This window comes from Neophocaena asiaeorientalis, unplaced genomic scaffold (genome assembly GCF_003031525.2).
Source record: "Neophocaena asiaeorientalis asiaeorientalis breed wild unplaced genomic scaffold, Neophocaena_asiaeorientalis_V1.1 scaffold236, whole genome shotgun sequence".
Classification (NCBI taxonomy): Eukaryota; Metazoa; Chordata; class Mammalia; order Artiodactyla; family Phocoenidae; genus Neophocaena; species Neophocaena asiaeorientalis.
In genome coordinates, this window is record NW_020173418.1 from 1,115,199 (window position 1) to 1,131,726 (window position 16,528).

A 16,528-nucleotide genomic window follows, 5' to 3' on the forward strand; every position below is an offset into this window, starting at 1 on the left:
AACAGTAAGAGGCCCGTGTCCTACAAAAAAAAAAAAAGTCTACAAATAATAAATGCTGGAGAGGATTTGGAGAAAAAGGAACCCTCCTCCCCTGCTGGTGGGAATGTAAATTGGTGCAGCCACTATGGAGAACAGTGCAGAGGTTCCTTAAAAAACTAAAAACAGAGCCCCAATGTTCATAGCAGCACTATTTACAATAGATAAGACAGGGAATCAACCTACACGTACATCAAAAGATGGACAGATGAATGGATAAAGCAGATGTGGTACACACACACACACACACACACACACATACACACAATGGAATATTACTCAGCCATAAAAAGAATGAAACACTGCCATTTGCAGCAACATGGATGGACCTAGAGATTATCATACTAAGTGAAATAAGTCAGACAGCGAAAGGCAAATATCACATGATATCACTTATATGTGGAATCTAAAAAAATGATAGAAATGAACTTATTTATAAGACATAATTGCACTCATAGGCATAGAGTAGAAACTGCTACCAAAGGGGATAGCAGACGGGGGGAGAGATAAATTAGGAGTTTGGGATTAACATATACACCCTACTACATATAAAACAGGTAAACAACAAGGACCTACTGTATAGGATAAGGAACTATATTAAACATCTTGTAATAACTCATAATGGAAAAGAATCTGAAAAAGGATTATATATACACACACACACACATATATAAATGTATGTATGTATAACAATCACTTTGCTGTATACCTGAAACTAACACAACACTGTAAATTCAATACTTCAGTTTTGAAAACTGTTAAAAAAAAGTTCAAGAAAGCATTTGATTTAAGTCACAATTCAAAACCAAATATTAAAACATCCAAGTTTCCTCTATCAACACATGAAATGGAAAATAGCTTCTTACCAGACAGCAGCTAGATTGGAGTGCAAATGTAAACTATGAGGAAACCTCGAGGACCTGACTGTCCAGTACTGACGGACCACATGTTGTTCCAGCCAGCTTCGGGCATCTGATTCATCTAGTGGAAGGGAATTTATTTACATTTAAGTTATAAGAGTTAACAACAAAATACTTGATCAGCTTTGCTACAATATCTGGACTTATGATTCCATTCAAATATTCAATTGACAAAGGGTCTTTAAAATAACAGCTACCCAACAACATTTATATATATAATCATTTACTTAAAACCATACACACACACACACACACACACACACACACACACACAAAGAGAGAGACATACAAAATTTAATTGTCACTGCTAGAAAAAAAAAAATTACTCGATTTTAAAATGACCCATGAATAAAAAGACACAATCAGTATACTTGAATAATTCAATAATCATAAAAGAAATTGAAATGGTAACCTAAGATGTTCCCAAGCACCCCCAAAGCCTCAGGACTAGTAGTAGGGTTTAAAGGATTAGCTATCTTATACAGATTGTTGTAGAAAACAGAAAAAGGGAGAGCTGTCTAACATTTTATGAGGCCAATATAACCCTGCTTCTAAAACCAGATAAAGACATGATAGAAAAAGTAATTCATCGAAGAATAAAGATTAAAAATTCTCAATTAAAAAAGCCTAACCCAATCCAATACTATAGTAAAAAAATAACAGAATGACCAAGGAAGTTTAGCTCAGGAATTCAAGGATGATTCACTATCAATAAAATCTATCAGTAAAGTACTAGAGTAAAAGCGATGAATTATAGAATTATCTCACAGATAAAGAACAGCACTTGATAAAGTTCAATACTTATTTATAATTAAAGACTCCTAGAAAAACAGGAATAAAAGTCTTTATTTTACAAAGGACACATATCCAGAACCTATGCCAAAAACTATCACACTTAATTAAGGAATTTCAGGGGCAACCCTCTTGGTATAAAAACCACTCCAGGAAACCCACGCTCATTGCCACTGCTTCCTCTGCAGACTAGAGGGCTGACCAGGAAAGAGACATGGTTAACATGTCATTAAGAAGATATAAGGTATAAGCACTGGCAGGAGGGGCTTCCCTAGTGGCACAGTAGTTAAGAATCTGCCTGCCAATGCAGGGGACACGGGTTTGAGCCCCGGTCTGGGAAGATCCTACATGCCGCAGAGCAACTAAGCCCGTGTACCACAACTACTGAGCCTGTGCTTTAGAGCCCGTGCGCCACAACTACTGAAGGCCACAAGCCTACAGCCCGTGCTCTGCAACAAGAGAAGCCACTGCAATGAGAAGCCTGTGCACCACAACGAAGAGTAGCCCCCGCTCGTCGCAACTAGAGAAAGCCCACAAAGCAACGAAGACCCAACACAGCCAAAAATAAATAAATAAAATAAATAAATTTATTTAAAAAAAAAAGAACTGGCAGGAGATAAAACTGTCAATATTTGCAAACAATACTGATTGTCTACACAAAAAACCTAATGGAATCAACAATATATAAGCAGTATGAGAGTTCAGCAAGAATGCTGGATATAAGAACAATTTACAAAAAACAAGTGTCCCCCTACTCCAGCAATAAATAAAACAAAAAAAGACACTATTCACAATAAGAACTATTAACATACATAGAAATTAACAAAGACTTAAGGTCTTTACAAAGAAAATTTCCAAAATCTGGTAAGACATTAAAAAATTAGAATAAATGCAGATATTTTCATAGTAAAGATGTCAGATCTCCCCAAGCTAAATCTATAAATTCAATGCAATCCCAATAAAAATTCCAGCTGGATTTTTAAAAAGGAACTTTTAAAATGTCTTTAGAAGAATAAAAGCCCACAAATAGCTAAGCCTATTTTGAATAAGAGTAAAGGAGGTGAGGGGGAAACTTGCCTTCTATGTGTTGAAACATAGTACAAAGCCATATAAATAAAAAGTCTGTTCCTCCACAACTCACACTCAGGGAAGAGGACTGAATGTTCAGAAATAAATAAGTGTATAGATACATAATGACGTTAGAACCACAAAGCAATGTGGAAAGAATGGACTGTTGGGAAATCTGCTCATGACATGGGAGAAAAATAAGCTGGACCTTTTAACCTCACTTCATACATAAAAGAGGATCTGGTGGTCACTAAAGAGCTAAACACAGGCTCTAAAAAAGCAAACAGAAGGAAAATACAGGGGAATGTTCTTTTAGAGAAAAATATCAAGGCCCAAATTCTAACCATACCATGAAAAATTCAGATTTGAGTACAATAAGATATTTTTAAAAATCACAGATTCTGTTTGAAGGATACCATGAACATACAGGTGACTAACTAGAGGAAGAAAATTGCAATGTCTAAAACCTAGGAATTACTATCTAGATATACAAAGAACTCTTAAGTGTGGGGATGGGCAAGAACAACATGAAAATCCAAAGAAAAGCAAGCAAAGGATGTCAATGGATACATCGTAGAAGGGGCAAGACTGATCCCAAGTACTTATCCTGTGTAGTCAGACAAATGCAAATGAAAACAACAGACCAAATCAGAGGCGGGGTCCTAATCAAGTAGGGATGAGATTGTGGACCAGGTCCATAATTGGGCATGGCATTAGGGAGAATGGCTGAAGGCAGCTCAGGCCTGTCCACAAGAGAAGCAATTACAGAAATGAGGTACTGCAAACTGCAGCATCCTACTCAGCCATTAGGAGCAACAGAAGAGATATTCACAGAGTGACATGGACAGATTAAAACAGAGTTAAATGAAAAGAAGAACAGAACAGAGTTTACACATAGCATAATACCAGTATGTAATTTTAAAAAAGGAATACAACCAACCAAAACAATGTACTTTATAAGAACTCAACATGTTTGAGAACAGATATCAAATACATTAGAACAGGAGCCTGTCACTGGGCTGGCAGAGAAAAGGGAAGGGGAGTGAGAATCAGAAAGGGCAGAAGAGAAGAAATAAACTAAACCAAAAGGCCCTGCACAGGCTGCTGCTGCTGCTCACATGCTCTGAGCTGATTAACCCACACTCTACCCTAAAGGTCCAATTCAAGAATGAAAAAGAAAGGGAAGAGAAAAGAAAGCAGAACATCGTTAGCATGCTAAATCAGCTTTAACTATTTTATGTGCATTTGGCAAGGTTCAGGTACAATGAACAGGGCTAGGTCACAGACCGCATCTTCTGGGGTTAGCTTCCCGGCTGTGACGGTGGGAAAAACACTGTCACCACGCCTCTGTTTTTTATCTACAAAATGAGAAGTAGGATTAGATGTTCTAATCTCTAAGGTTGTTTCCAGCTCTTTCTGGATTCTACCAATTCATATTTTTTTTTACTAAAAACTGAAAAAGCAGACATTCAAATTTAAAATTAAATTGTATGGATCTTTTCCTTTTATTTAGTCACTAACTTTAGCAAAGCCAATCCTTCTCAAAAAAACAAAAAGAGAAAGAAAAGAAAAGAAACAACCATTTAGGACTAACAAAGTTCTCAGAACTATATTAAAAAAAGACCAAAGTTGCACTGTAAATGCCCTTTCAACATTAATTCTATAGAGCTACTTCTTAGGCACTACAGAAGAAAGATCTACTAATGGTTTAAAAAGGTTTGTTTTTAAGGACGGCAGAGCTTACCAATATTTTAAACCACATGGAACTGATTCTCAAAGCTTGCCTTTCCTTCTAGAGAATTCTTCTATCAGAAAATGATGCCAGTATCTAAGAACACACACTACCTTTCCAGCTGACTTGAAGTCCCAGCTTTTTGTTTTGATCTTGTTCTTCTAATGGTGTCCTGTCCACCTGAATCCCAGAGTCCTCTCTGCTTAAAGGCTGTTGATCATCTTCATCTTCACTTTCTTCAGACCAATTCTGATTAAAAGAAGGCAATACACCTTACCCTTAGAGCACCTAACAACTGGAGCTATTTAGACTAAAAGATCAAGAAAATTTCAGAAGAAAAGCAAAAACTTTATCAAATAAAACCTCTTTCTACATGTCTTGAAAGTTACTATTATAGGATGGAATTAGTTTTGGTGGCAAAATCCCAAGATTTACAGCTCCTTAAGGGATACATATATTTTCTGATCAACTTCCTAGTACCGATGTTTGGGTGCAAAATCTTAATAGAACTTCCATAATAAACCACTCTAATTTAGTGAAGAGTGTTCCTGTTTTAGATAAGTTGCTGTAGGGCAGAAGGACCCATAAAAATCATCTAAATAACTTGGCATGTATTTATATTTTCAGTAGCAAAACCACTGCTACTTACTGGTGTGTCTACATTTGGGCCAAGGTCAATTTCTTCACCTTCCATCAAGTATTTTCCCCAGTCGAAATCGTCTTTCTTTTCTAAAATACAGCAGAAGAATTTCATCAGCTTGATCAAAAATATGTGGGAAAAAAACCCCAAATTACAGTAAAAAGTCTAGCAAAATTCGTAATAAAATACACTTGGGAAATGAAAGTTCAAAAATATTGAAACACTCAATAAGTTGACATTCTAATACATTTAAAAATTTAATTTCTTTATCTTCAAAAGTGATTTTTCTCTTTATATAACTGAAAGTTTAACTTACAAAGTCAGAACTCATATTTTAAAAGAAAATTTACAACTACAATTACACTTAAGACAACAGAAATACTTTAGTTTCAGATTTTTTAAAAAACTTTTTATAAAATCTCAAAGTCTGGTAATTGTCATAAAACCAATTTCTCTTTTTTTGTTATATATATGAAAAGCATTTGGTAACATACCCACTTCTTTATCTCTTGGTGTTTCCACATAATTGCTGTTTGAAGGAGAATCAGACAGACATAGAAGAAGTGACAGTATGGAATAATGTGCATCTGTCTTTAAAACAAGAAATGAAAAATATGAATCACTGAGGTTGGTAAGAGCTTTCTAAACTAGTTTGAGTAAAGAAAAGATAACCCCATGACAGTTATGTCCTCAATTTTTTTTCCTGGTTTAAGAAAACACAAATCATACCTAAATAAATCTCAAACTCTAAACTTGTTTTTATAGTTCAAACATGTACAGATAAGGAACCTGTCAAATAATGCACTACCTGAATCATAATGAGGAATCTCAGACAAACCTAAACTGAGGGACAAGCTACCAAATAATTAGCCTGCTCTCTTCAATAATGTCACGGTCAAAAAAAGAAAGGGTGAGGAATGTTCCAGATCAAAGGACACCAATTGGTGAACCCAAGCAAAAAGTACACAGGAGCTCCTTTTAGTATTCTTCAACTTCTAAGTTTTTTTAAAACTTAAATTATATTTTAAAAATCACATTTTAAAAATCTGCCAAAAATGAAAAATACTCCAAATATGCAAATAGTCATAAACTATGCATGGAAAGGAGAGAGGAGGTGAATTAAAATCAAGGAAGGTAAGGAAGTGTCAGGTTACCTCTCCCTATTATATGTTCTATAGTACTTTATGTACAGCTTCATAGTGTTTATCGTAATTATAATTAAATAGCTATTCACAACTACTTGGGTAGTGATGATCATGTCTTGTTTATTCCGTATTCCTACCACCCAGTGATGACAGGGACACAGTAGACACTTGGTAAACTTTCCTGGGAACGATAAGGCAATATATCACGAATTCTCTGCTTAGAAATGCGTTAAATTCCTTCAACAAAAAAAAATAATTTTCATTCCATAGAGAAGAGTAGTCTAAAATGTAAATACTTGAAGAAAATAACTCCCAATATATAAATCTATTATTTAGTAATAATTGCTAACATCAGATTGTTTATTTTGGAAGAACTTTGTACACCTGAAACAGGTGAATGTTACCAGTGAAAGAGGAGAGAACTATGTACAGTAAAAGCAAGAGCACACACAGTACCCTTGCAGACCTCCCTACTTTGCCAAGGACCAGAACTACCGCCCTGTAGCTGCATGGTGATGCACAAAAGCAGCACATGGTCCTGGGAAGAGGACCTGGATGAGGCCATTCCCCTACCCCTTGTTCATTTTTTTGCTAACATCTATAAGGGAGCTTGACACCTAGAAGACTGATTAATTGAGGTAATCACTGAACTAAAAATTAGCATTAATGGCTAAAACATAACCTATCAATCAGCTAATATCACGTTTTAACTGAAGTCACTAATAGCATTAAAGAACAAAGAAGACTGCTGCTAAAAGTTAGGGCCCTGGAACTTAACATTTAGATGATACAGGAGACCGTCCAAGATGGCAGATTGGGAAGACCCGCACTCACCTCCTCCTACGGACACACCAAAATTACAACAATTTACAGAGCAACTATCAGTGAGAATGCTCTGCAGACTAGCAGAACAGATCTTCTGAAGCTAAAGATACGAAGAAGGAACCACAATGAGATGGTTAAGAGGGGTGGAGACATGGTATAGTCAAGACCCATGCTCCCACCCCAGGTCAGTGACCCACAAATAGGAGGATAATTATAACTGCAAAAGTTCTTCCCAAGGAGTGTGGGGTCTAAGTCCCCTACTGAGCTCCCTGCCTGGGGGTCCTGCATTGGGAAGACAAGCCCCCAGAATGTTTAGCTTTAAGGCTAGTAGGGCTTATATTCAGGTGACCCAGAAGGCTGTGGGAAATATAGACTCCACTCTTAAATGAAACACACAAAATCTCACATGCTCTGGGACCCAGGGCAGAAGCACTAATTTGAAAGGAGCCTGGGTCAAACCCACCTGCTGATCTTGGAGAACCTCCCAGAGAGGCAGGAGGTAACTGGGTCTCATCCTGGGGACACAGATGCTGCTGGCAGCCATCGTGGGGAGTTTGTTCTACCACAAGGACATTAGTGTGGGCAAGCACCATTTTGGAGTCCTCCTCTAGCTTATTAGCACAGGGGGCTTACCTGCCCACCAGCCAGTCTGTAACAATCCCAGGGCCCCCAGGCCAGCTGCCAGCCATGTGGAGACCCAGCCTTGTCTACCAGTGTGCCCACGACCCAACCCCACCCACCAGTGGGCAAGACCCAGCCCCAGGACCTCCTGGGTCCTGCAGCCAGCTGTGCCAGGACCCGGCATTGCCCACCAGCAACTGGGCAGACCTAACTGAGGCTGAGTCTGGCAGCCAACTGTGCTGAGGACCGTCCTGTGTACCACTGCACCCACAGTAGTCAGCCCACCACAACAGAAGGGTCCATGCAGCCCATAGAGGGGGCACCCATAGAACAAACAGCTCTGGTGACCAGAGGGGAGTGGTCTGCTGGGCCCCATAGGGCATCTCTTATATAAGGCCACTTGTTCAAGTTTGGGAAACGTAAGCATTCCACCTAATGAACAGAAGTGAAAACAGAGAATTAGGCAAAATGAGGTGACAGAGAAACATGTTCCAAATGATAGAACACAATAAAAGGCCAGAAGAAAGAAGCAAAGTGGAGATAAGTAATCTACCTGGTAAAGTTTCCAAGGCAATGACCATAAAGATGCTCAACTAACTTGGGAGAAGATTGAACACAATGAGAAGCATAACAAAAAGTTAAAAAATACAAAGAAAAACCAAACATAGGTGAAGAATACAATAACTGAAATAAAAAATATACTAGAAGGAATTCACAGTAGATTAGATGATACAGAGGAATGGATCAGTGAACTGACTGTAATGGAAATCATGCAAACTGAACAAAAAAAATGAAAAATAAGGACTGTTTAAGAGACTTCTGGGACAATAGGAAGAGTACTAATATTCACATTATAGGGGCCCCAGAAGAAGGAGAAAGGGGCAGAGAACTTTTTTGAAGGATAATAGCTGCAAAATTCTTTAACCTGGGAGAAAGGAAACAGACATCCAGGTCCAAAAAGCACAGAGAATTCTAAACAAGATCAACCCGAAGAGATCCACACCAAGACACATTGTAATTAAAATGCAAAAATTAAAGTTAAAGACAGATGGACTTCCCTGGTGGTGCAGTGGTTAAGAAACTGCCTGCCAATGCAGCGGACATGGGTTCAATCCCTGATCTGGGAAGATCCCACATGCCGCGGAGCAACTAAGCCCGTTTGCCACAACTACTGAGCCTGCGCTCTAGAGCCCGCAAGCCACAACTACTGAGGCCCACGTGCCTAGAGCCTGTGCATCACAGCAAGAGAAGCCACCGCAATGAGAAGCCCGTGCACCGCAATGAAGAGTAGCCCCCACTCGCCGCAACTAGAGAAAGCCTGTGCACAGCAATGAAGACCCAATGCAGCTAAAAATAAATAAAATTTAAAAAAAAGTTAAAGAGAGAATCTTAAAGGCAGCAAGGGAAAAACAAGTTACTTACAAAGGAATTCCCATAAGGCTATCATTTGACTTTTCTGCAGAAACTTTGCAGGCCAGAAGTGAGTGGCATGATGCATTTAAAGTGATGGAAGGAAAAAAACCTACAACCAAGAATACTCTACCCAGCAAGGCTATCATTCAGATTTGAAGGAGAGAGCAAAAGTTTTACAGACAAGCAAAAGCTTAAAGAGTTCAGTACCACCAAACCAGCTTTTCAAGAATTGTTAAAGGGACTTCTTTAACTGGAAAAGAAAAGGTCACAACTAGAAATAAGAAAATTACAAAAGTAAAAGCCTCATTGGTAAAGGCAAATATACAGTAAAGGTAGTAGATCAACCACTTATAAAGCTAGCAGGAAGGTTAAAAGATAAAAGTAGTAAAATGATCTATATCCACAATAAGTAAATTAAGGGATACACAAAACAAAAAGATGTATCATGATGTCAAAAACATTAAATGTTATGGGGAGAGGAAAAATGCAGGGTTGTGAAAATGTGTTCAAACTTAAGAAATCAGCAACTTAAAATAATCACGTGTATATATTAGCTTGCTATATACAAACCTCATGGTAATCACACACCAAAAACCTATAATAGATACACACACACAAAAAGAGAAAGGAATCCAATCATAACACTAAAGATAGTCATCAAATCACAAGAGAAGAGAACAAAAGAAGGAACAAAAAAGAAATAAAAAAACAATCCCAAAACAATTAACAAAATGGCAATGAGAACTTACCTATCAATAATTACTTTAAATGTAAGTGGACTAAATGCTCCAATCTAAGGATACAGAGTGGCTGAAGGGATACAAAAATACCCATATATATGCCACTCCTAAGAGTCTCACTTCAGATCCAAAGACACAGGCAGACTGAAAGTGAGGAAATGGAAAAAGGTTTTCCATGCAAATGGAAATGAGAGCTGGGGTAGCAATACTTAAATCAGACAAAAACAGACTTTAAAACGAAGACTGTAAAAGGAGACAAAGTACATTACATAATGATCAAGGGATCAACCCAAGAATATACAATACCTGTAAATATATATGCACCCAACATAGGAGCACCTAAATACAGAAAGCAAATAATAACAAACACAGAGGGAGAAACTGACAATAACATGATAATTGTAGGGAACATTAACAGCCCACTTACATAAATGGACAGATCATCCAGACAGCAATCAATCAGGAAACAGTAGCATAAATGATACGTTAGATCAGATGGACTAAATAGATATATGTAGGACATTCCATCCAAAAAAGCAGAATACACATTCTTTCAAGTGCACATAGAACATTCTCCAGGATACATCACATACTAGGCCACAAAACAAGTCTCATTAAAATTAAGAGGACTAAAATCATATCAAATATCTTTTCCGACCATGCTGCTAAGAGACTAGAAATCAACTACAAGAAAAAATTTGCAAAAACCACAACCACATGAAGGCTAAACAACATGCCACTAAAGAACCAATGGGTCACTGATGAAATGAAAGAGGAAATCAAAAAATACTTGGAGACAAATGAAAGTGGAAACACAACGATCCAAATCTACTGGACACAGCAAAAGCAGTTCTAAGAGGGATGTTTATAGTAATACAAACCTAACTCAGGAAAAAAGAAAAATCTCAAATAAACAACCTAACCTCACACCTAAAGGAACTAGAAAAAGAAGAACAAATAAAACCCAAAGTTAATAAAAGGAAAAATCATAAAGCCCTACAGCAGAAGCAAATGATATAAAGACAAAAACATAACAGAAAAGATCAATGAAACTAAGAGCTGGTTCCTTGAAAAGATAAACAAATTTGGTAATTTGCTTATCAGACTCATCAAAAAAAAATGAAAAAAGAGAGAAGGCCCAAATCAATAAAATCAGAAATGAATAAGAAGTTACAACTGACACCACAGAAATAGAAAGGGTCACAAGAGACTACTATGAGCAACCGTACGCCTAATAAAATGAACAACCTAGAAGAAATGGACAAATTCCTGGGAATGTACAATCTCCCAAGACTGATTCAGGAAGAAATAGAAAATATGAACAGATCAATTTCCAATAATTAAATTGGATCAGTAATCAAAAAAAGCCCCAATGAACAAAAGTCCAGGACCAGATGGCTTCACAGGTGAAGTCTACCAAACATTTAGACAAGAGTTAACATGTATCCTTCTGAAACTATTCCAAAAAATTGGAGAGGAAGGAACACTTCTGACCTCATTCTAAGAGGCCACCATGACCCTGACACCAAAACCAGACAAAGATATCACACAAAAAAAGAAAATTACAGGCCAATATCACTGATGAACACAGATGCAAAAGTCCTCAGCAAAATACTAGCAAACTGACTTGAACAATACATTAAAAGGATCATATACCATGATCAAGTGGGGTTGATCCCAGGGATGCAAGGATTATTCAACATCTGCAAATCAATGTGATACATCGCATTAATAAATTGAAGAATAAAAATGACATGACCAGCTCAACAGATGCAGAAAAAGCTTTTGACAAAATTCAACATCCATTTATGATAAAAACTCTTGAAAAAATGGGTACAGAGGGAACATATCTCAACATAATAAAGGCCATATACGATATGCCCAGCTATCATACTCAGAGGCAAAAGCAGGGGAGGAACCAAGATGGCGGAGTAGAAGGACATGCTCTCACTTCCTCTTGCAAGAACACCAGAATCACAACTAACTTCTGGACAATCATCGACAGGAAGACACTGGAACTCACCAAAAAAAGATACCCCACATCCAAAGACAAAGGAGAAGCCACAATGAGATGGTAGGAGGGGCGCAATCACAGTAAAATCAAATCGCATAACTGCTGGGTGGGTGACTCACAGACTGGTGAACACTTACCACAGAAGTCCACCCACTGGAGTGAAGGTTCTGAGCCCCACATCAGGCTTCCCAACCTGGGGGTCCGGCCACGGGAGGAGGAATTCCTAGAGAATCAGACTTTGAAGGCTCGTGGGATTTGACTGCAGGACTTCGACAGGACTGGGGGAAACAGAGACTCCACTCTTGGAGGGCACACATAAAGTAGTGTGGGCACCAGGACCCAGGGGAAGGAACAGTGACCCCATAAGAGACTGAACCAGGCCTACCTGCTAGTGTTGGAGGGTCTCCTGCAGAGGTGGGGGTTGGCTGTGGCTCACCATGTGGACAAGGACACTGGCAGCAGAAGTTCTGGGAAGTACTCCTTGGCGTGAGCCCTCCCAGAGTCTGTCATTAGCCCCACCAAAGAGCCCAGGTAGGCTCCAGGGTTGGGTTGCCTCAGGCTAAACAACCAACAGGAAGGGAACCCAGCCCCACCCATCAACAGTCACGCAGATTAAAATTTTACTGAGCTCTGCCTACCAGAGCAACAGTCAGCTCTACCTACCACCAGTCCCTCCCATCAGGAAACACACAAGCCTCTTAGATAGCCTCGTCCACCAGAGGGCAAACAGCGGAAGCAAGAAGAACTACAATCCTGCAGCCTGTGGAACAAAAAACACATTCACAGAAAGATAGACAAGATGAAAAGGAAGAGGGCTAGGTACCAGATGCAGGAACAAGATAAAACCCAGGAAAAACAACTAAATGAAGTGGAGATAGGAAACCTTCCAGGAAAAGAATAAAGAATAATGATAGTGAAGATGACCCAGGACCTTGGAAAACGAATAGAGGCAAAGATCAAGAAGATGCAAGAAATGTTTAACAAAGACCTAGAAGAATTAAAGAACAAACAAACAGAGAGGAACAGTACAATAACTGAAATGAAAACTACATAGAAGGAATCAATAGCAGAATAACTGAGGCAGAAGAGTGGATAAGTGACCTGGAAGACAGAATGGTGGAATTCACTGCTGCGGAACAGGATAAAAAAAAAAGAATGAAAAGAAATGAACACAGCTAAGAGACCTCTGTTGTTAAACGCAACAACATTCGCATTATAGGGGTCCCAGAAGGAAAAGAGAGAGAGAAAGGACCAGAGAAAATATTTGAAGAGATTATACTTGAAAACTTCCCTAACATGGGAAAGGAAATAGCCACCCGAGTCCAGGAAGCGCAGCAAGTCCCATACAGGATAAACCCAAGAAGAAACACGCCGAGACACACAGTAATCAAACTGGCAAAAATTAAAGACAAAGAAAAATTATTGAAAGCAGCAAGGGAAAAACGACAAGTTACATACAAGGGAACTCCCACAAGGTTAACAGCTGGTTCCTCAGCAGAAACTCTACAAGCCAGAAGGGAGTGGCATGATATACTTAAAGTGATGAAAGGGAAGAAACTATGACCAAGATTACTCTACCTGGCAAGGATCTCATTCAGATTCGATGGAGAAATCAAAAGCTTTACAGACAAGCAAAAGCTAACAATTCAGCACCACCAAACCAGCTCTACAACAAATGCTAAAGGAACTTCTCTAAGTGGGAAACACAAGAGAAGAAAAGGACCTACAAAAACAAACCCAAAATAATTAAGAAAATGGTAATAGGAACATACATATCGATAATTACCTTAAACGTGAATGCATTAAATGCTCCAACCAAAAGACACAGGTTTGCTGAATGGATACAAAAACAAACCTATATATATGCTGTCTACAAGAGACCCACTTCAGACCTAGGGACACATACAGACTGAAAGTGAGGGAATGGAAAGAGATATTCCATGCAAATGGAAATCAAAAGAAAGCTGGAGTAGCTATACTCATATCACATAAAATAGACTTTAAAATAAAGAATGTTACAAGAGACAAGGAAGGAGGAAGAAATAGAAAATATGCACAGACCAATCATAAGTAATGAAATTGAAACTGTGATTAAAAATCTTCCAACAAACAGAAGTCCAGGACCAGATGGCTTCACAGGTGAATTCTTTCAAACATTTAGAGAAGAGCTAACACGCATCCTTCTCAAACTCTTCCAAAAAACTGCAGAGGAAGGAACACTCGCAAACTCATTCTATGAGGCCACCATCACCCTGAAACTAAAACCAGACAAAGATACTACAAAAAAGGAAAATTACAGACTTATATCAGTGATGAATATAGATGCAAAAATCCCCAGCATAATACTAGCAAACAGAATCCAACAACACATTAAAAGGATCCTACATCATCATCAGGTGGGATTTATCCCAGGCATGCAAGGATTCTTCAATATATGCAAATCAATCAATGTGATACAACATATTAACAAATTGAAGAAAAAAACCACATGATCATCTCAATAGAGGCAGAAAAAGCTTGACAAAATTCCACACACTTTTATGATAAAAACTCTCCAGAAACTGGGCATAGAGGGAACCTACCTAAACATAATAAAGGCCATATACGACAAACCCACAGAAAACATCATTCTCAATGGTGAAAAACTGAAAGCATTTCCTCTAAGATCAGGAACAAGAAAAGGATGTCCACTCTCACCACTGCTATTCAACATAGTTTTGGAAGTCCTAGCCAAGGCAATCAGAGAAGAAAAAGAAATAAAAGGAATCCAAATTGGAAAAGAAGTAAAACTGTCACTGTTTGCAGATGACATGATAATATACATAGAGAATCCCAAAAATGCCACCAGAAAACTACTAGAGCTAATCAATGAATTTGGTAAAGTTGCAGGATACAAAATTAATGCACAGAAATCTCTGACATTCCTATTCACTAATGATGAAAAATCTGAAAGAGAAATTAAGGAAACACTCCCATTTACCATTGCAACAAAAAGAATAAAATATCTAGGAATAAACCTACCTAGGGAGACAAAAGACCTGTGTTCAGAAAACTATATGACACTGATGAAAGAAATTAAAGATGATACCAACAGATGGAGAGATATACCATGTTCTTGGATTGGAAGAATCAATAATGTGAAAATGACTATACTACCCAAAGAAATCTACAGATTCAATGCAATTCCTATGACATTACCAATGGCATTTTTTATGGAACTAGAACAAATAATCTTAAAATTTGTATGGAGATACAAAAGACCCCGAATAGCCAAAGCAGTCTTGAGCGAAAAAAAACAGAGCTAGAGGAATCAGAATCCATGACTTCAGACTATACTACAAAGCAACAGTAATCAAGAGAATATGGTACTGACACAAAAACAGAAACATAGATCAATGGAACAAGATAGAAAGCCCAGAGGTAAACCCACGCACCTATGGTCAACTAATCTATGACAAAGGAGGCAAAGTTATATAATGGAGAAAAGACAGTCTCTTCAATAAGTGGTGCTGGGAAAACTGGACAGCTACATGTAAAAGAATGAAATTAGAACACTCCCTAACACCATACACAAAAATAAACTCAAAATGGACTCGAGACCTAAATATAAGACTGGACACTATAAAACTCTTAGAGGAAAACATAAGAAGAACACTCTTTGACACAAATCATAGCAAGATCTTTTTTGATCCACCTCCTAGAGTAATGGAAATAAAAACAAAAATAAACAAATGGGACCTAATGAAACGTCAAAGCTTTTGCACAGCAAAGGACACCATAAAAAAGACCAAAAGGAAACCCTCAGAATGGGAGAAAATATTTGCAAACGAATCAACGGACAAATGATTAATCTGCAAAATATATAAGCAGCTCATGCAGCTCAATATTGAAGAAACAAACAACCCAATCCAAAAATGGGCAGAGGACCTAAATAGACATTTCTCCAAGGAAGACATACAGATGGCCAAGAAGCACATGGAAAGCTGCTCAACATCACTAATTATCAGAGAAATGCAAATCAAAAGTACAGGGAGGTATCACCTCACACCAGTTAGAATGGGCATCATCAGAAAATCTACAAACAACAAATGCTGGAGAGGGTGTGGAGAAAAGGGAACCCTCTTGCACTGTTGGTGGGAATGTAAATTGATACAGCCACTATGGAGAACAGAATGGAGGTTCCTTAAAAAACTAAAAATAGAATTACCATATGATCCATCAATCCCACTACTGGGCATATACCCAGAGAAAACCATAATTCAAAAAGATACATGCACCGCAATGTTCACTGCAGCACTATTTACAATAGCCAGGTCATGGAAGCAACCTAAATGCCCATCAACAGATGAATGGATAAAGAAGATGTGGTACATATATACAATGGAATATTACTCAGCCATAAAAAGGAACGAAATTGAGTCATTTGTTGAGATGTCAATGGATCTAGAGACTGTCATACATAATGAAGTAATTCAAAAAGAGAAAAACAAATATTGTATATTAACGCATGTATGTGGAATCTAGAAAAATGGTACAGATGAGCTGGGTTGCAGGGCAGAAGTTGAGACAGAGATGGAGAGAA

At 38.1% G+C, this 16,528-nt stretch overlaps 1 protein-coding gene across 1 annotated transcript in view; it reads right to left on the reverse strand.

Moving 5' to 3' along the window:
- TUBGCP5 (tubulin gamma complex component 5) overlaps positions 1-16,528 on the reverse strand; it is a 59,338-nt gene that overhangs the window by 29,524 nt on the left and 13,286 nt on the right. The window contains exons 4-7 of the mRNA XM_024747291.1: positions 5,683-5,779; positions 5,198-5,277; positions 4,662-4,797; positions 903-1,017 (exon numbers count right to left, since the gene is read on the reverse strand). Coding sequence (XP_024603059.1) covers positions 903-1,017; positions 4,662-4,797; positions 5,198-5,277; positions 5,683-5,779 — 428 coding nt within the window. The remainder of the gene's footprint in view (positions 1-902; positions 1,018-4,661; positions 4,798-5,197; positions 5,278-5,682; positions 5,780-16,528) is intronic.